The 20,758-nt window shown below is 33.5% G+C and overlaps 1 protein-coding gene across 1 annotated transcript in view; it reads right to left on the reverse strand.

Annotated features, from left to right (window-relative positions):
• Nucleotides 1–20,758, reverse strand: part of Ptprq (protein tyrosine phosphatase receptor type Q) — a 206,246-nt gene that overhangs the window by 172,448 nt on the left and 13,040 nt on the right. Inside the window, exons 7-14 of the mRNA XM_048808230.1 lie at nucleotides 20,399–20,527; nucleotides 17,458–17,604; nucleotides 11,459–11,631; nucleotides 3,501–3,681; nucleotides 1,903–2,064; nucleotides 1,620–1,799; nucleotides 950–1,057; nucleotides 524–805 (exon numbers count right to left, since the gene is read on the reverse strand). Of these exons, the coding sequence (XP_048664187.1) occupies nucleotides 524–805; nucleotides 950–1,057; nucleotides 1,620–1,799; nucleotides 1,903–2,064; nucleotides 3,501–3,681; nucleotides 11,459–11,631; nucleotides 17,458–17,604; nucleotides 20,399–20,527 (1,362 nt within the window). The remainder of the gene's footprint in view (nucleotides 1–523; nucleotides 806–949; nucleotides 1,058–1,619; nucleotides 1,800–1,902; nucleotides 2,065–3,500; nucleotides 3,682–11,458; nucleotides 11,632–17,457; nucleotides 17,605–20,398; nucleotides 20,528–20,758) is intronic.

The raw sequence follows: 20,758 nt of genomic DNA on the forward strand, positions 1-20,758 counted from the left end.
GTATAATGAATCAAAATGCATTCTGCTGTCTTGTAAAACAAATTAGAACAAATAACAAAAAAATATCAGAATTTATTCCTATGGGTGTGTCTCTGTTTTTGCCTAAATTAAAAGCAAGCAGTTATTCAATTCAAAATTTACAGGTACATTAAAAACTCGGGTTTCTCAAGATCTTTCATTTGTAAAATTCACTGATTTTTTTTCCATTCTAAGGATCAAACCCAGGGCTTCATGCGTGCTAGCAAATATTTCACCACTAAATTATGCTCCAGCACAAAAGAACTGGTCTTTATTAGGAGTCATCTTGTACATAAATCAGGCTTAAAAAAAAAAAAAAAATTGCATGGCCAAAACTTTTCTCACATTTTTGCCAGAAAGAAATCAAATAAATATATGAATTACACACAACCAAAAAAAAAATCATGAGGAATTTGAAGTTAAAAAATATAAACAATACAACAATTATCAGCTATGTTTATACACCACTAGATTTTATTCAATAACAATAACAAGAAAAACTTACCAGTCTCAGAAGTTCTTACAGATAGTAATGCAGATGACTGATTGCCATGACCAAATTTGGTATACGACCTGACAGAAATGTTATAGAGAGTGTAAGGTTTTAAGTCCCTTAAAGTTATACTTGTTGTTGAGGTGTTCTTTATAAGCAAAGTATCCATATTTTTATAGAGCACTTCATAAGCAACAATAATCCCATTAGGTTTTTCAGGTGGTGACCACTTTAACCTTATTTCACTTGCAGATACATCTATTACTTCAACATCTTGGGGTGACGATTCTGGCTCTAGGGGAAGAAAACAAAATATTAAGCACATTTTTTAATGCTTATTCCTTCAGACATGGAAGAAGGAATGAAGTAGAGACAGTAGCCATGTAATATCACTCTCTTTCTTTCTTTTTAAGTTATAATTGCACCTTATATTCTTACCATCTTCGGGAGTTCTCACAAAGATCTCATTTTCTTCAGACAAAGAGCTTTCTCCAACATGAGTAGAGGCAGCCACTCTCATTTTGTATTTTGTGTATTTCTTTAGCCCTGCAAGGATAATAGGAAACTGTTTAATGTATTAATGATATTTAACATAGGGAAAGTGCAAATGATTTATTGGAGGGATTGTTATCTAAATCAGATTCCATATAATCCCAATATCCCCATATTCCTTGAGCTTTTTCAGCATTTCCATGTATATGATGTCTAAGTTCTTTCCTAAAATAGTAAGACACTAATCTAAAGCTGAAAAATAACTTTTGGCACATAGAAAGGGGAATGGTTGGCTTGGCAATACTTCAGCTGTTCACATTCATTCAAATCTTCAACAGTGAGTTACTTCAGTGTACCAGTTGTAGTATTTCCTCAGTTAAGCAAATTTCTATGAAACTTTGATCAGATGCTTTTTATACCTTTGTGGGTAAATACAGTTAAAGAAAAACATGTTTAATCAAGTTATTTCTGCAAGTATTTTTGAAGATATCCATGGATCTGTAGAACAACAAAATCTGAAATGATATTGCATGAATCCTGTCTTGTTTAAGGTATATAGAGATGCATATTTCCATCAAATTAGGAATATTTAAAAAAAAACATTTTTTTGCTCTACCTGTTATGAGAAAGCTGTTATCTATAGTAGTCATCTGGAATGCTCTGTTTGTATCCAGTTCCATTGCATAAATGGTATAATGGGTTATTTTTCCATTGGGATATTCAGGAGGATCCCAATATAGCAAAATAGATGAAGAACTAATATTTTTATAGTTTATAGTTTGAATGGAGCTTGGCACTTGAAAAGAAGAATGAAAAATTAATATGAATGAAAAGAAAAGCATTATAGTATGCAAGAGCAGTATTTGCAGGTAACTATTTCAAAGGAAATACAGTCTTACCTTGTTCACGCGTCCTAACATTGAGAACCGTTGGTGGTCCTTCTCCCATGATGGTGAAAGCAGATACACTAATCATGTGCTCAGTGAAAGGAGCAAGTCGCCTGATAACGTAAGACAGCTGTTCGGCAGCAATGTCAGTGATATACTGATTCCTTGTGGTTACTGTTTGCATCAGTGAGGAGAGAAAAAAAATGGGGGGTGTTATTAGGAGAGCTAAAGAAATGAAAATTTTATTTGGATTCAAAACCATTTCTGTTCAGTGAAAACTGAAATCACATTATTCATTAATCTCTTCATTTACTTCTCTCTATATAAAATATAGATCATAATTAATAAAAAATATAAAATCATTGATTTTAGAGATCATATTGAATATTAGTATGAATTCTAAATATTCCCCCAATAATGTCTACAAACACATTGTGCTCATAATATAGCATCATTAGTTGTCATATACTATTCTGAACATGAAATTAGTGCTTTGAGAAAATATAATTTTCTATGGGAGACTGTCTATGATTTTTTTCTGAAAACAAAGACTAGACAATAATATTAAATTGAAATATTATAAATCAACAGTTTATTAGGAGAGCTAAAGAAATGAGAATTTTATTTGGACTCAAAATTCACCATACATTCACTATTCCCAACAATTTCCTCAAAGCCAGCATCCTTGAATAACTGAAACATAAATATGACTGAACAGAGATGTCAAACTTTAAATTTTTACTTAATTTAGAACTGGTGCTTCCAAAATGCTTAATTAACAATTAGACAAAATTTGAAGTATTTTAGGAGACATCTTTATCAGAAATCATGGACCTCTTAATTTGTAGTGCTGCCCCTAGTCAGTTTTGCACTAGAAAAAAAAAAGATTGGTAAATGAAATAAACATGTATCTAATAAAATGTGATTTTTAAACTAATTCTATCATAAATAGAATAACACTTAATTTTGAGTGAGAAAAATGCCAAATCTGTGAAAAGGCAATGAAATAAAATATTCTTCTTAACATTTTATAAAAATCAAAGAGATTATCTAGAGCTGTATCATATAACCAAATATTTTTAATTTGTCACATATGACACTGTCCTTTTAGAAACAATAAGATCCACTGACCCTGAAGAGCAAGTGTATACGCTAATGACATCACCACATCATTGGGGTCACCTACACCTGTTTACCACTCCATGCACTAGAGTTGTAACTTTCTGACCTATTTACCTTTAGTGACATTTGAAAACCTATTAGTCAAAAGCTGCAAAGAATGTGAGGCCTGTAAATGATTTGAAGATATGTTAATCCCTTCCCATCACACCTGCTTTGGCAACTGTAATAACTGATTGTCTATGCAGCTTGGCCAAAGACTCTAGGGTGCTACTTTCTCTAGGAAGAAGGTCAAATGGGTTAGGTGGGGCCAGCTCCTGCCTGTGTGGCATTTCCATTTGCTGAATGAGGTTAACTGACGGTTGAAAAAAATTTGACTCCAGCCCATGGATCATTAATAATATGGTTGAACTTTAAGCTAAGGTTCACATCTCTGCTAGCTATTACTGGTGGTTTCAATGCATTTCATACAGAATTAAAATTTTACCTACCTATGGGTGAATGCTGGTCTTCAGCTCTACTCCTTACAAGAAAGTTATTATGTACATCATTGTTATACACAAATGAAGCCAGTGAGTGCAGATCAGAAGACATCTCTGCTGAGCCCTCATAAAATCCTATCATTGGCTCCACAATATTCATCATTTCTGGAGACATGGGATCATTTATATACTGTAATTAAAGTAGATGTTTACAATGACTAGAAATTCAGTTATACTTAATGACTTGTAGCTATGGAGACACATATTTTGAAACAATATTATTTCCATAACTATTGCCTTCTTTATGTTATAAGATTTCATTCTCCAGCTACTAAAACTCTGCACCACCGTAACACATTGTGATCACTCTACTTCTCGAGAACACACTGTATTTTGAGAAGAAGCAGGTATTTGTTTCTGACTTGAGTTATTTCTGTATGGCAAGATTAGACAACCTTATGTAAAAGTTTCACGACTGAAATCCTTTCAACTTCTCATCCCACAATGGGAGGTGTTCCAGGCATCCTGACTTATTAAAAATGTGTTTGTTTTTCCTATCTAAGAATCTTTGTTTGTATGACAGGTACGAGAGGCTTGCATGCCTATTTGTAATTGTCAATGACAATAATTTATCTAACTAAAGTTACAGAAAAGAATAAAACTGCATGGTAAGAGTTTTTAAACAGGGGCCATGGCAAATCTATCCACAGTTCTGGACCTATGAAACATTATAAGTAACTGCCATTGTTCCTAGATTCCATAATGTAATTCATATATGTCAAGGTCCACTAGTGGCAGATAATGTAGCGAAGGCATCAGGAGCAGACTGTGGCTCGAGGAGAAGGTCTTGCTGGGATAACAAGATGCCTTTCTCCCTATCCATCCCTAGCAAAATAACTGATTGAAACAGAATGGGAAAAGATATTTTGGTCAAAAAATATCAGATATTTATATAGAATGTCAATGTCAGAAGTCAGGTTTAATATTAATAGAAGAAAATGTTCCCTAAAGAGACTTTATACCCACTGCAGTGCAGGGCCTTTGTTGGGATTCTAATTTGAACATCTCTCTCTAGATAGGCTTTAGTGATAACCAGGGAAATTTTAATATGCTCTAGGTATTAAATGATGCCAAGACAATATTTTTATTTGTTAGTTGTAGTCATAGTATTATTAAGTGGATGAAAATGCTCATTTCTTAAGAGTATTTTTGCTTAGCCACATAGGAGAAAAATAATGTGATGTCTGGAAATTTATTTTAAAATACAACTGCACTACCAACAGTCATGGGAACCAGCTGAGGATGCTGATAACTTTTTAATCCATGTGCATATATGGAGACATACTGTACTCTTCTTCCACTTCTAGGCCTGCTTGAAATTTCCCAAAATAAATGGTTTTTGTTTTTTTAATGATGCAAATTCACTCTTTAATCAATTCCTTTTCAAGTTCTGCTTCAAAACTCACCTATGAAGCCCTTTCACAAAGAATTTATTCTATTCTTTATCAAGTCTCTGCTCAAGCTTCAACATTTGTAAGTATTTCATAGTATAGGATGTGAGTTTTTTTTTAAGTGGCCCCTGTCTTTTAACTACTTTATATGTTTTTGAGTTGTCTTAATTCCTAGAGCCAAAAAAGGGTTGATCATTAACATCAAAGCACTTAGTGTTTAAAAAGACAATTGTGGATATCCAGGAAAAACTTTTAGGAAGGCAAGAAATTTTAGGGCAGTTCAGTTAATTCAAAAATCTGCCAAGGCACCTTATTTAAACACTGTTTTCTGATAAATTAAAGAATGGAGACATAATTCAAAACAATATCCATCCTTCAAATGACATATATAAAATAAAATTACCTAAATCATTTTGCACCTTAACCACAAAAGGATTCTGCAGAAAAGCAGGGGACACAGAGGAGATCTAAAGGGTTGTGATAAAGCCCCCTGGACGGGGAGCCTCACAGAGGATAAGGTGAAGATCTTCTACCTTCCAACAGCTCACTTGAGCTCTGCCTCCACAGGGGAATTAGAGAGGGCACAAATCACAAACACATAATTCAGAGATGCTCTGGTATTCCAGTCAATAGTTTATGCCTGAGCCCCACAGCTGTTTCCACCATCAATCAGTCACCCTTTGAGAATCCAGTGTGTACAAAGGCCCTATGAACAAGACACTGAGGTAACACAAAGAATTTCCCCTTGAACTATGATTTTTTGCATTAAATCTCTCTATGTTTTCTTCTTCATGTCAGATAAATTATTGAGAGGTAAACCATAGCATTCCATCAATTAGCTAAGTAGTTCTGTAGACAAACTTCCATTTTAATGTAAGAGTTAACGTGAGTACTTTTGACTCTGAATTTCTCCCAAATTGTAGTTTTCATTGAAAAAATCCTCCACATCTCAGACAGTAATTTAAACATTGGTTTTGTAACAACCTAGAATATCACCAATCATCATTAAGTGTGCCATGTTGTAAATACCTCTCAGGCTTTGCCTTGTTCAAAAAGACATTAGATTGGATATTGGGTTTTTCAAAAGAGAAAATGAAGTAAAAATTTTAAGGGCAAAAATGATTGGAAAGAATGAAAACTTAAGAGTAATGAGAAGGGGTGGAAACATGGGTGGAAAAGCAGTAACTGACAGGGCACAGTAGCACATACCTATACATGACTACTGAATTTCTCAGAACAGTACACTAAAAAGGGGAAATATTACTGTATGTAAATTATACTTCAATAGCTTGACTTTCAAAGAAGCAGATTTTTTTTAAGTGATGGGAAAGTAGCCCAGTACAAGGGCACACAGCTGTAATCCCAGCAACTCAGGAGGCTGAGGCAGGAGGATTCCAAGTACAAAGCTACCCTCAGCAACTTAGAGAGGGCTTAAGCAACTTAGTGAGGCCATGACTCAAAATAAAAAATAAAAAGGGATGAAAATGTGGCTTAGTGGGTTCTATCCTCAATTAAAAAAAAAAAACCCTAAAAACAAAAAAGAAAAAAACAGGGAACTGGAAGTTAAACAAAGCTCATTGCAACATTTAAAAGTTTGGGATCCATCAGTGCAGTGCTACTGACATTCTGTATTAGATAATTTCATCATGGGGAGCTATCCTGTGCAGCATAAAATGTTTAGCGATATCCCTGGTCCATAACTACCAGAAACACCCTCCCACTTGTGACATTGAAAATGTCTTCAGAGATTACCATATGTCTCCTGGAGAGCACAATTGCCCCCAGTTGAAAACCCTTGAGTCAGAGAATGTCACAATTCATCAACATGAAAGGCCTTGCATATGCTACCCGGGAATCCTTGGAATTTATGTGAAAGAATTAGAAGTCTTCAGAGTTAAATTCCTAATCCACCTGAATAAACCAATTTGATTTTACATATAATAATCTTTGTTAAAGCAAGTGCAATTTTATTTTTTTTAAAAAAGCTATTATATCTATCAATTTAGACTCACTGGAGTTCTAGTGAATTGAATTAATGAAATTTTTGACTTATTCTTAATACTTCTATTTTAAAATAGACATAATTGATACCGTTAAGAAGTAATAAAAAGAAAGCTTACAATTAGCACATGTCTGGAAACTTCCTTAAGGATACTGTGCCATTCTACACATTGTTGTGGTGAAGGAATCCTTAAGGCTCCCTAAAGTAAACACACCTCAAAGGCCTACTAAGTAAGGTTCAGTCCTCGGCCTCATTTTGTACCAACTGGTGGGGCACTTAGCTGGCTTTCTTCCCAGGTTCACCAGTGACGAACTTTGATATACTCAAGGAGTATGTACAATGAAAAGATGTACTGACATTAATACCAGAGGTTTATAATACTTAGGCAGCAAAAGAATGTCTATTGGAGGAAAAATGTTAGGCTTCTAATAGAAGAACAAGTACAGGATGAAATCAAAGTGTGAAATTCAATTAAAAAATAGCTTCTTGGAGGGATGACTTTAAGGGTTTTCAGACTTCAGACCCAAGGAAATTAATTTTTATGTTTGACTATTTTGGTCAAAGGAGAAAATAATCCCACTCAAGTTGAGTCTAGTTAAATGCCATACAGAATATTGTTTTCATTTGAGTGAGAGACTTATTGACAAACCAGGAAATACACATTGGAGAATAATCCATGATAAGAAGGACCTGAAATCATAACTTGTAAAAACAGGATATAAAGCCTTAGGGAAACTATGTCCATGGTTCCATCAAAGACAAAAGTTAAATTGTTATGTAATATTTTTATTATTTAAAAGACTAACATTTCAAGATATTGTGTGTCCACTAGAATGTTAAACACTTTGTCCCTGTGATCTCACTTCATTAGATCCTAAAGAGGTATTAACTCCACTTTACAGTCATGTATTCAAGTTCATAAAACTGTTGATAGCAGAGGTAGCACAGGAGCACATTTCCGTGGTTCCAAGTCTCCTGATCATACCACTGTAATCTATGATGTGGGTCCAGAGAGCAGAGTCAGGACTAACTAACTGGTAAACATTATAGGTCAAATAGCTCAAAGCAGCTGAATAACAAGGCAGTTTCTTGTTCTCCTGTGTACATTCTGGGCCTAACAGAACTTCACTGTCACTTGATAAACAGATGCTGTGGGATCATAAAGAAGAATGTTTTAAAGCTTATTGACTAGGAGCTGGTTTTATGGTAATGAATACCCAATCATCAGAGTTGATCAAATACTTTAACAGAGGCTGGATTTCTAACCATTCCTTAGGAATGCTATAGATTAGGTTCATATATAAGTTGAGAAGTTGAAATAAGTCTTCAAGCCCTGAGATTCCATTTTTTAACATAATTTTTAAAATATCCATTTAAATATCAAAAGTAAAATCTTACACATATTTTGAATTGTTTAAATACACCCTACTTATTAAGATACAAATAAAGCATGAAGAGTGAATGGAAAAAAATTCCATAAAGGTTATGAGACCAGATCAAGCCTAGCATAGGAGGATTATATTTTAATATTTTTAAAGGTTCATCATTGGGATATAGTCACATGGTTAACAAAACTAAAACCAAGGAGTGATGAAGAATTTGTAATGAAAATAACAATGCTGTTCATATTTTTCCTATTTCAAGCCTTTCTCCTCAGAAGCAACACTTCTACCCATTTCTACTTCTTAGTGTTTATTCAATCACTAAACAGCATGTTCACACACTCCATTATGTTAGCATTTATTGACTTTCTTCTTTTTATGATAGTGAGGCATTCTCAATTTTTATTTTGTTATTTTTATCCTGTAAATAGTATTCTAAAGACTAGAAGGATAATTTTCATGGGTATGTGAAACATGAGGCAGTGGACTGGAACAGTATGGTGGTAGCCTCTCAGGGGGTCCTGTCATCCCCACCAACTGCTACTGATGCTTTTGCATACTCTCTCCCCTTGAGTTAGAAGAGACCTGTGGCTTGCATGTAACCAATAGAATAATAGGGATAGAACGTCACTCCCATAACCATTACCTTATATAGACCCTTCCTGCTGGTTTGCTGTTCCTTAAACAACCTTTATGTCAGAGACCAAGGGAGTACACAGTCTAAGGGATGAGGGAATTCTAAGCCTGCAACTCTACACCAAGGCTTTAAGTCAGCCACTCCTCAGACCATGTTCTTCACATACTTGTCTGGATAGACCTTTTTCTTTTGTGTCCTGTGGAAGCCTCACAAGTCACCATTGTTGTCCCAGGACTTCTGTATTTTCAGTATCATGCTTCATCAGTAATTCACAACCTTCTTCTCACTTCCCATTCCCATATCCTATTATCCCAAGGAGGAGGGTTGTTTTGTTTTATGGGGAGAAATTAGTTTAGATATAATGAACTGTGCCAGAACCTTCCCACATCAGATACAAGTAGAAATTCATAATGTCAGAGAGAAAGGTCAGAGTGCAAAGCCAGGCAAAGGAATCACATACAAACAGGAAGCAGTGACTGAAACTGTGAAACCATATAAATGAGTGTTATAAGGTGGCTGAAAACAGAGCCCCCCAGAACACCTGTATCATAGAGTCAGAAAACAATAGTAAGAACTAGCTCTTTTATTTTCTTCATTTTTAAATGTTTAAAGCCAAAGTATTGCAAAATCACAACACAGAAAAGCAGAGGAAGTAATAAGAAGAAAATAGTGATGTGCTAAGGACACAGGCCATCTGGATTTAGAGCATCTGCTACTTTCATCTCCCATTACTCTCCTGAAAGGTGAACTCAAACACCAATCACATGGGAAAGCATATGTATCAAAAATGAGTTTGATCTAACAAAAAAGATACTATCACAAACATAAAGTAGAATGTTTCCTTCTACTGAGAGAAGATAAGGGAATATTGAATGTCAAGTAGAGTGAAAGGTCCAATACCAAGAATCATAATCAAAACAGGTCACAATAATTAGCATACCACTATGTGCCAGATACAGTTCTAAGCTCTTTGCATACATTAACTCATTAAATCCCCTTCATTAACCCTTTGTTCCAGGAACCTATAACCTCTGCTTCAAAGAACAGGAATCTGAAGTTCGCAACTATGCCAGGATTGAGTCATTGGTAATGGCAGAACTAGTTGTCTCTTGGGCTTACAAGCAACTCTTTTGCTATCCACACAGTAAGAGACTAGATCCACATCAGGATTTAAATCCAGATTTGTAGGCTCCAAAGGATATGTTCTCTCTACATCACAGGAATTGCATACCAGATAGAGGCAGAATCACAAGCCTTTCTATAATCACTTAGCTTCAAGAGAAAAACAGGTCTGGCTGGCCATTCAATAGATGTTATCAGCATAAGTGGGAGACCTGTTACCTGGTCCAAAGAAGGTTTTGTCTAATTTAAGACCTTCTCAGCAGGAATAAAGGTTTAAGCTTTTGCCCTTTGCCTGAGTTTTCAACTAGAGTATCAGAGGAAGCATAACTCAACATCCTTTACACAGAGGAAAGGAGTCAACACAAGATTAAAATTTAATCCTGGGATGGAGATGGTGAGCAACTTGGACTGACAAGTCCTGGTGGCCAGAGGGCACTAACTACATGGTAAGGTCAACTTTCAAGTGTCAGAACTGTGGGACTAGAAATAGAGTATCAGTAAGTGTGGGGAAAAGTAACAGCACAGGTAGCAGGAGCAGCAATCCTGAACCCTAACAATAGAAGCCAGTTATTGAATAACTTTTAGGTATCACTTAAGGTCAAATGATGGCTGCACTCGTCCTAAGTATGTTTATTCTTTTGAGTGCCCCAGGGAGCTGCCAGTACCTCAACATGACTAGCCTGGAGACTGAAGGGGTCTTCACCAAGTGAGCAGCTGGCTAAGTGAGGTAAACAGAGATACTGATGCCAAATCACTGCTGCCTGCACTTCCCAGCACAAATAAAGGGTGGGGGGAATGAGATTTCCAGGATGGATAAATGCAAAGATATTGTCAAAAGATCCTGTTCCTCTCATTTTAAATCTATGAAAGGCTAAATCTCTTTTAGTTCTGTGATTTCTTTAATCAAAAATGCTTTTTTTAAAAATAAGGCAGCTCTGAGAAATTTAGCTTCCCAAGACCAAACAGGACAAAATCCTTTGTCAACAACAGCTACTAAAATCACTGTGTCTTTTCATTGGCAACTGTTCCAAATTACAATCCTCTGAAAGAGTATTAAAGTCATAACAGGAGTTACCAAACAATTCATTAACTGAATTAACATAATAAAATTAGAATACAGAAGTACCTTTAGTTCTGCCTAATTGCTCAATTAACATTTTTCATATGCTGAAAAAGGATAATAGCATTTAACTAATAATATATGTCCTAAAATGAAATATGATCTAGCCACATAATCAACATGCCCCAATTTACATCACTTTCTACTAGGAAGCTTTTCAAATTGTCTATGTGGAAGACTGGCAAATCTTCTAAATTTTCATGGCCAGAACTAAGAAGAAAGGGCTCACAATGTGGAAATGAAAGTGCAATACCTCGTCTTTTCCTGTAAGCAAGGTATTTTCCAAAACTACCCCAGTTTCTGAAACCAACACTTTCACTCGATATTGGTTAATGATTCCATTTGGTTGTCGTGGTTTTCTCCAAGTAATTCTAATTTCTGTGGCTTCTACATCTGCTAGTTGTAAATCAAATATTGCACCTGGAACTAAAAGAAAAAAGGGTGGGCCTTAAAAATACATTTTAAAATAAAAAATATTCCCTAACTACTTAGCTCATGATTTAAAATATGTAATCAATTCTATAAGAAAACTAACTAAAACAATTTACTAATTTATTAAAAATCAAATATAAGAGTCTCTAAATATATGGACATTTGAAGTTAAATATCTGCACAATTTCCTCAAAATGTAAATAAAGGGTAAGATAACATAAAATAATTTTCCAAAATCAAACTGCCATAGTATTTGGTTATAACAAATTAATTCATAATAATTTTCCCTGAGAAGCTATCTGTGAATGTTAATGCCCAATTGAAACCTTGAAGGCTTCATAAAAATTATAATAATATATCAAAAAATAATATCCAGAATACTTCAAAAAAATCATACAATAAATTCAATTAAGACATCTTTTAATTTATTGCAGGAAAATTTGTGAAGAACTGATTGATTTTTTTCTGCTGAATTTTCAAATTGGTTATGTGAGCCTCAAATTTCAAGTGGCTTCATCCTTTGTAGTAGTAAAAAAAAAATAGGGATAAATTAACAATTGGTTCAAGACAATGCACCACAGGCTTAAAGCAAACTAGTTATAAAATCATCCACAGTGACATTTGGGAAACCTCCCAGTGCCCCAAAAGTAATGAACCAAAGATAAACATGTCCTGGGCTTTTGACTACTCTGTTTATAGCTCATTATATAATTACAAATAGCCTTCTGATTCTGACTTACCTTATCAATAATGAGGCTAAAATTTTATCTTTCCTTTAACCATACAAGGCTACTAAAAGGAATAAATGGTTCAAGGGAATTTCCAACATGTAGGTTCAAGAAAGAGAAAAAAATGCCATAAAAATATTATCCCTTATGATTTATCTTCCTAAGCTATTTGACAATGGGATAGGTATAGCAAACTCTAGTTAGAAGAAAGAGACATTGTTTAAAAAGGAAACAGAAGAATGACTCCATTCCCTTTAAGACTGTAGAAATAAATTAAAAATAATACCACAACTCCCATAAACAGCACTTACAACTAGAGAATATAATTATGCTTAAATTAATCATGTAGTAAATTATAACTATGGAATTCTCATCTGATAGATTAAGAGGTTTTTCTTTGTCTCTGTTAAATAACCAGAAAAGAACCCTCCTAGATATTGTAACCATATAAATATTTCTAAATATTTCATGGATAGTTTGTGGCTAAGTGTATGGATTAACCATTCTGGTGGTCAAGATTCCAGTGCCCAGCATGGACAAAACCCATGTTTAAAACTGAGAGACAAACATAAAATGGGTGCACCTACAATTTGCTAACAGACAAACATAAAATGGGTGCACCTACAATTTGCTAGTTCTTTGAATTTGATTTTCTAAAAACATTTCAGTCTCTGAATATAGAAGGATAACTCTTTAGATGATCTCCTCCCACAGATGTTTTAATCTCACAGAAAAATACAATTTTCTGTGGAAGGATACAGGAAACTTCTCTATCCATCCTGGGACTAGAACCCCATGACAAGAGTCACTAGCTCATCATTCAAAAGAATGAATGCTCTTCACATAAACACTGCTGTAGGTACCTGAGAAGAGGAGAATGAAGACAGACAAAATCCTATTACAGGCTACATCCTATAAAAATTTTATTTCATTAAAATATACCTAGTACCTATATTCCTATCACTATTTTTGCCCATGTACTTTTCTCAATGGTAGAAAGACTTTCCCATTAATTGTGGAAATAATACAGCTATTTAAATAGCAAACCTCCCATTCCACCTTTCTTTTACACATTATTTTGGGGTTACTATGTAGAAAATATCTTAGCCAGCATTGCATAACATATATCATACAAGATATTGGGCATTTTCACACCTAATTTGAACTGACAAAAAATCTTAACTAAAAGCCAGTTTAATGACTACATTGATCAGATTAATCAGACAACTGAATTGTACCTATTGAAGAATAAGTGAAATGGTCCAAACCTCCTGATGTAACACAGTAATGTGGTAGGAGGATATCAAATATACTCAGTAGAGCAGAAAAAAAAATATATATATATATATATATATATATATATATATTTGTCTTGTTTTGCAAGCCAGACCTATAAATGGTAGCAAACATTGTTTATCTTTTATATTTTTCAATAAAACAAGTATTGTCCCATGATAACTAGTACCTCAAATTAAAATTCAAGTAAGGATTAAGTGGTTCTATATTTTCCTATGAGGGGGGAAAAGCTCAGAGGATAAAGGAAATGGAGTAGACAGCATTGTATCTTGTCTTCAGAAAGATACTTGATCTGTTATACCACAAATTCTTACAGAGAAATCAGAGAAGCGTGGATTATATCTAATTCCTTTAATATTGATACAAAATTCACTAAAGAAAACCAAACACATAAGACGATTAGTCATGGTGCAGCATCAGTTCTGAAAGTGTTGCCCACAGGGAATACCTTAGAGTCATTACCAAGTCAACACAAAATCTTACTAGTAAATGAAAAACAGAATAAATATATGATTGGCCAAACATATTCCAAATGGTCTGAGGTTCTCAAATGAAAAACTATTGCAAGAAATTTAATAGGGACAAATAATATTCTAGCAAATAAAATACACTATATAACTTTTTTCATTTTCTAGCAAATTAAACTCCTATTAGAAGAGCATTTCAGGAAAAAAGTATTAAAAATAAAAGCATTGGAAATCACAAAATTGACAGGTTCTCAGTGTTTCTCCAACAAAGATTTTACTACTATTTTGCAATTACCAAGGACAAAAGTCTTCAATCCCATAGTTTGTTTATGGGAGAAAATACACATTTCAAAAATGTGTTTGATTTTAAAAAATACTGACCCTACTTATATTTGACACCAGTGACAGAGAAATTATTAGGCTATACTGAAGCAATAAATTTGTGTATGATTTTTTAACTTCCATACAAATAAGAAAATGTTGTTGCCTGTGTTACATTTATCAGCATTATCTAGTTTTAGAATTTGCAACTCTATGACATTTTATAACACTGGAGATTATTAAGTTATTGATTTTTCTCCAAATCATCTCTATTTCTTGCCTATGTAGATATCTACTCAGTACATATCAGTATATAATATATATTAAATAATATATGTATAAAACTCTTAGAAAAAAGATACGGTAATTTTATAACAGGAAGTTTTTTGGTTTGTTTTTTGGCTTCTAGGGATTTAATCCAGGGACACTTTACCACTGACCTATATCTCCAGCCCTTTTTGCTTTTTATTTTGAGACAGAGTCTCACTAAGTTGCTTAGGGCCTCCTTAAGTTTCCAAGGCTGGCCTCGAACTTGTATCCTCCTTCCCGAGTTACTGGGATTACAGGTGTGAGGCCAGAAGGAAGTTGATTTGTTTCTGATGAAGTAGACTATGGATCATAACATCCTCAGCAATAAACCCTCTGCAATATGAAAGCACACATTATTCACTATACAAGGTCAATTCAATGTTTGTCTATGAATACTTGGAGCTTTATCAGAATCCCAGTTGTTTGAAAAGGTATTAATTTTAAACAAGAAAACTAGTCCTAATTATTTTTTAAATAGACTGGAGAGTACTTTTAAATATGGGAAATAAGTTAACTTGAGTAACCTTAATTACAATACAAGGAAAATAATGGTTTAAATAAATTTTTCATTTGTTGTTGGAGAAATAAATGAAAAATAATAATCTAAAATTAAGATACCAATTTTAACTGGATGTAGATAGTTCTAATGAATTATTAGATTGCTCTCATATAGTTTAAAGATTCCCTTATTTCAAACTTTTATTATTGGGACCAAGATTAATTATTATTGTCAGATGCATTAAGAGTCACTTGATAGTTTTGCCAGAGCATTCCATTGAAGCAAAGCCTGAGGCTGAACAATCCCCCCAGAGAACTTCATGGAGGAAGGTGGGCATTAAGAGGTAAGATCCAAGCCTTTCCTGCTCTTAGTGGAGCCCACCTGTTATCAAAGGGCTCCCCTGAGATCCACCACAGTATGGTCTCCATAACCAGTAGCTCAGGAAGGTAGCAGGATGAAACTCAGGACAAATTGCTGTTTTTACAGGGCAAATAGAGTCATCTGTTCAAGATGATTTGGTATGAAAAATAGCCCATATGAGAAGCATTGAACAATGTCTTTAAAGTTCTACTTATTTTGTGAATAAAAAATATGGAAACAAAGGGAAATAAATTTTTAAGTGATATCCAAAGCAAACACATAGCATTACATGTGATCATATATTATCTAGTTCTCTGTCTTTGTCAAACGGTTTAGGCCAAGAATGATAATGATAAACAATTATCTTAAATTAACAGATTCAGTTTAGAAGCAACAAAATCAGCTGGACCTGAAACAAGTCAAAAATTTAGGATGTATTTAATTGTATAATATAAGAATAGAAATTAATGGGTCAAATAGTTGGTTGAGGAAGTGCTATTAAAACCAAAGTCCAGGAGTCTGCAGTATTTAATAGCCATCCATAAACATGTCTAGCTTACAGAGAAATTCTTAAGAGCAGTTTTTACATGGAGATAAGGCAAAAACTTAAGGTCTAATGGGAATCCACAAAAAAACAAGATTCTTCTGATAGACACTGGTAAAATTTTAGTATGAAAAAGTGAGAGCATTTTCCTATGAGTATGCATTCCTGGACATTAAAATTTTCATTTGGGAAAAAAAACACTTTTTTTTTTTGCATTCTTTACAAACTCAAAATATTACCAAGGTTTGTTTCTTTGAAGGGGAAGATGTACAAAATTTTCTAATGGTTGGTGCCCTCTAATGGTCAGATACTTGAATGATTTATCTGATGAATGCATGCCCAATTTAGTGTGTGTGTGTGTGTGTGTGTGTGTGTGTAGCCCCACAAGTGTATATTTAACATAACAGTTATTGTGTATTAGCTCCCATACCAATAAAATGTGGAAAGAATTTATTGTCAAAATGATTTTTAAAAGAATTTATTATAAAATGATTTTATTATCAATAATTATAATCTCTAAATAGAAATGAAGATATTTAGCAAGTGTAGTGTGAGCCGGGAAAATGTTATGAAATAGTATAATCAGCATTTTCTAAAACAGTAGAATTCACCTAAGTAATCATGCTTAAAAAATAAATGAGAAAATTTCTTGATTAGAAATAGTATTTTGATAATTTTAGTAAATGCTGGTAAATCTGTATTAGGGACCCATTAAGAATCCTCACTTGCTTAGAATTCCCTTTGATTATAAACAGTTTGTTATAGGCACTGAGAATATAGAAATTCCTATGAAAACTACTTTTGTGAAAAAAAATTCCACCATAAACAATGTGGTTAAACAACATTAAATGTGTTCATTTTAAGTTATGACTTCTTCAGGTTTTGCCCAAATTCATTGTGAGTTCCTAACAGACTAAAACTGCATATATGTCTTTATCTTGTTTGATATTTGGCTACTTTTATAATGAAGTATGCTATAAGTTTAATGTTCTGGAGAACATATATTCAGAGCAAATTAGGTAAGAGTTTAAAAAAGAAATAACGCTGGGACTGGAGTTGTGGCTCAGAGGTAGAGCACTTGCCTAGCATGTGCAAGGCCCTGGGTTCAATCCTCAGCACCACATAAAAATAAATAAATAAAATAAAGGTATTGTTTCCAACTACAACTAAAAAATAAATATGAAAAGGAAATAATGTTAATTAAATATAAGCCAAATTGCTTTATTTTTACCAATTCAATAAAATTGATAAGTTATCAAAAATATCTCATTAACTCCCTAAAAGAGATACTCTTACCATCTGGAGGAGTAAATATGGAAAGATTTGACTTGGGTCCAACCCCTGCATTGGTTTCAGCAGCAACATAGACATCATACAGTGTATATGGTGTTAAGTTAGTGAATGAAAATTTAAGGTCTTTTGTGCTATTATCCAAAATACGACCTACAAAAAAGCAGAAGATGCCTATGGATTATTTTTTGTCAAGCATGTAATCATTCTCATTTTTACATATAGAGCCAAGGACAATAACCGAAGTGTTAACCTATATAGTAACATTTGTTATTATAATATTAAAAGTGAATATATTTTAAACATTTGGCTTAATTGTAGATTGATACTACTTTAACTAAAACAATAAAAAAATCATGAAAATAATCCAGTGTTTAAAATTACTTTTATTGTCATAAAAATATGTTGGATACCATGTTATTTTGGACATATTTAAGAGAAACACCAGATTTTATCAACATAAAAATAGTGACAGTATTTCATATTCAATTTATTCAATGTCAATGCTAAATTTTCTGTAAGAAGATATCTGTTCTGGAAGAAGATATATTTTGAAAATATTTCTAGCTTGACTTGTGAACAAAATTTTTGAATAGTCAATCAGCAGAACTCCTTAAATCCTCAACTTTACCTCTGATTATTTCCTTCACCTTTTTCTCTAATTGAAACCTGCATGTTCTCTAAGTACACTTGCTTCTGTTCCTCTGTAGCCACTCACAAACAGTAGCAGTCTATTTTTTTCACCACAGGTCTCATGATTAGGCTTCAGGTGTGAGAGATATTCTACCTGTTCCTTACTGACCCACCTGGGACCACTCCTGCTGCCTCCTTATAAACCCCACAGCTTTAAACCCCACATCATCAATGACATCTCCTAGCCCTCCAGGTCTTATTCTAGGTGGTTTAGCTCTTGGTTGAATGCTGCCATTTTAATTTGTGGTGATATTAATATCCTGAAAGATGATCACTAAATCATGCTGACTTCTCCATAATATATTTCTACATCCTATCTCAGCTACTTCTTCTAGGCCATAAATTAGCACCACTACCAATAAGTATAAATCATCCATTAGCTCTATTCCATGCAACTGTTTTTGACCACTTTTCTATATCTCTTCTTCACGTATTCTAGGACCTGAAACAACAATTCTCTAAGTGCACTGAAATTTCCACTTCAATCCCTTTATCTTACTACCTATTTTATTTTTCATTTTGTTTAGTCACCATTTGATGCTTTATTAAACTAGCCTCATTCACGCACTCTAGGACCTGAAACAACAATTCTCTAAGTGCACTGGAATTTCCACTTCAATCCCTTTATCTTACTACCTATTTTATTTTTCATTTTGTTTAGTCACCATTTGATGCTTTATTTAGCCTCAATGTCATAGTCAAATGCAATGGCTGCCTTATAGAAATTCTCATTTCCCTTAAACTTCTCTTGTTGAAGGAACTGAAGAAAAGCACAATAAATACCATTTCAACTGACCCTATATTGTTATCTTGATCCAATTCCTGGATTAGATTCCATTCCATTTAAAAAGACGTTAACTTCTGCCTATGCAATCATCATTCCAACAATTCTCATCTTTCCTATTATTTTTTCTTTCTTTTCAGCAAACAAACATGGTTTATTTGTTCCTAATAAAAAATCTGTTGACTCTGACCACCCTACTCATACTTCCCACCTGCATTCATGACTTCACTTTGCAGTGTCTATATCCTCTGTTTCAATGATCTTCTCCTATTCTTTCTGAAAGCATTTCAATGGTTTCAGGGTGGAGTATCACCATAATTGCTCTTGCCACAATCACTAGTGATTTCATATTGCTAACTGCCATAGTTGCTAAATGCATCTTAAAATATCAGCCAGTCTAAAAAGAAGAAAGTTTCCCTCAGTAAAGTTGTGAAAAATAATATCCGATAGAAAAGATGCATCAGAAAACTATCATTTTTTTAAGGAACCACACATATTTCAGAATTTTAGAAACATAAGTTACTGAAGGATGGAAAATAGAGGTTGCTTATGTGTTTCATACCATAGGAATTTCAAAATGAAATGCTTTGGAAATTTGGATCTTTTTTGATTGTTCCAAATAATAACAATATGTAGATTTGTGTTGTTTCATCATTATTTGAAGGAAATTTCTTTCATAGAACAAAAGGTTCTCAGATTAAGAAAGAATTTTAGAGTTTCTTTAATTCACGTCCCACAGTACCAATATTTGAACTCCCTAAATTATTTGTAGCAAGTGATGAGGTCCTGTTTGTTTTCAATGGATAAATTGTCATCTTGTGATGTTTTCCAAATTATTATTTTTAATAGACTTCATTTTCAGAACTGTTTTAGGTTAACAGTAAAGTTGAGCTAAAGGTATAGAGAATTCCCATGTAATTATCAAAGCACAATGATGATTAAAAATAGATTCATTATCCTAAGTAGAAATTTGATTTAATATAATCTAAACCCATTGTTCTTCATGAATATAAATCAAGGTCTTGGACTGGAGCTGTAGCTCAGTGGTAGAGCTCTTCTTGCCTAGCATGCGTGAGGCACTGGATTTGATCCTCAGCACCATATAAAAATAAACAAATAAAATAAAGGCATTCTATCTATCTACAACTAAACAAAAATTTCTTTAAAAAATAAGTCTTCTTGTTTAAATACCTTGAAGGTTCATATCTCCTCCAATGCTTCCTTTCTTGGGGAGTAGTCTCTAGTTTCTTTACCTCCACATGAATAGTGGAGGTAAAGGAACTAGAGTTAGACTCACTAATGGTTTTAAGCAAAAAAGTCCAAAGGACTTCCTTGTTATTTTTTTTTATATATTTTCCTCAGGTTTAGTGTTTTTAAAAAGGAGGTTGGTAGTTTTTAAATGTTTGATACTAGTAATGCATTTAACAATTTTTACTCCAAAAGGTAAACACAAAATCAATTAAGACTTACCTGACGGCCCATATAATTCAACTCTATAACTAAACTTCCCTGTTACTATACTTGGTGGGTCCCACGAAATTGAAAAGGACTTTCCTGTAACATTGCCCGCTATACAGTTTTGTGGTGGTCCTTCAGGCACTGAAATTATTATAAAAAAAATGAACATATAATACATATTTTAAATAAAGGAATATCCTATTAAATACACATAATAAGACATAAAATCATGGAAAAAAATCTAATAGCAAAGCGTTTTTTAACATACAGGAAAAATAGAGTATAATTAAAGAATTTGAGTAAGACTTGCTGAATCATTAGATTAACTTGTAAATATACAATAATTACTAATTTTATGTAAAACTGTGTGTG

The sequence above is a fragment of the Marmota marmota genome, unplaced genomic scaffold (genome assembly GCF_001458135.2).
Source record: "Marmota marmota marmota unplaced genomic scaffold, marMar, whole genome shotgun sequence".
Classification (NCBI taxonomy): Eukaryota; Metazoa; Chordata; class Mammalia; order Rodentia; family Sciuridae; genus Marmota; species Marmota marmota.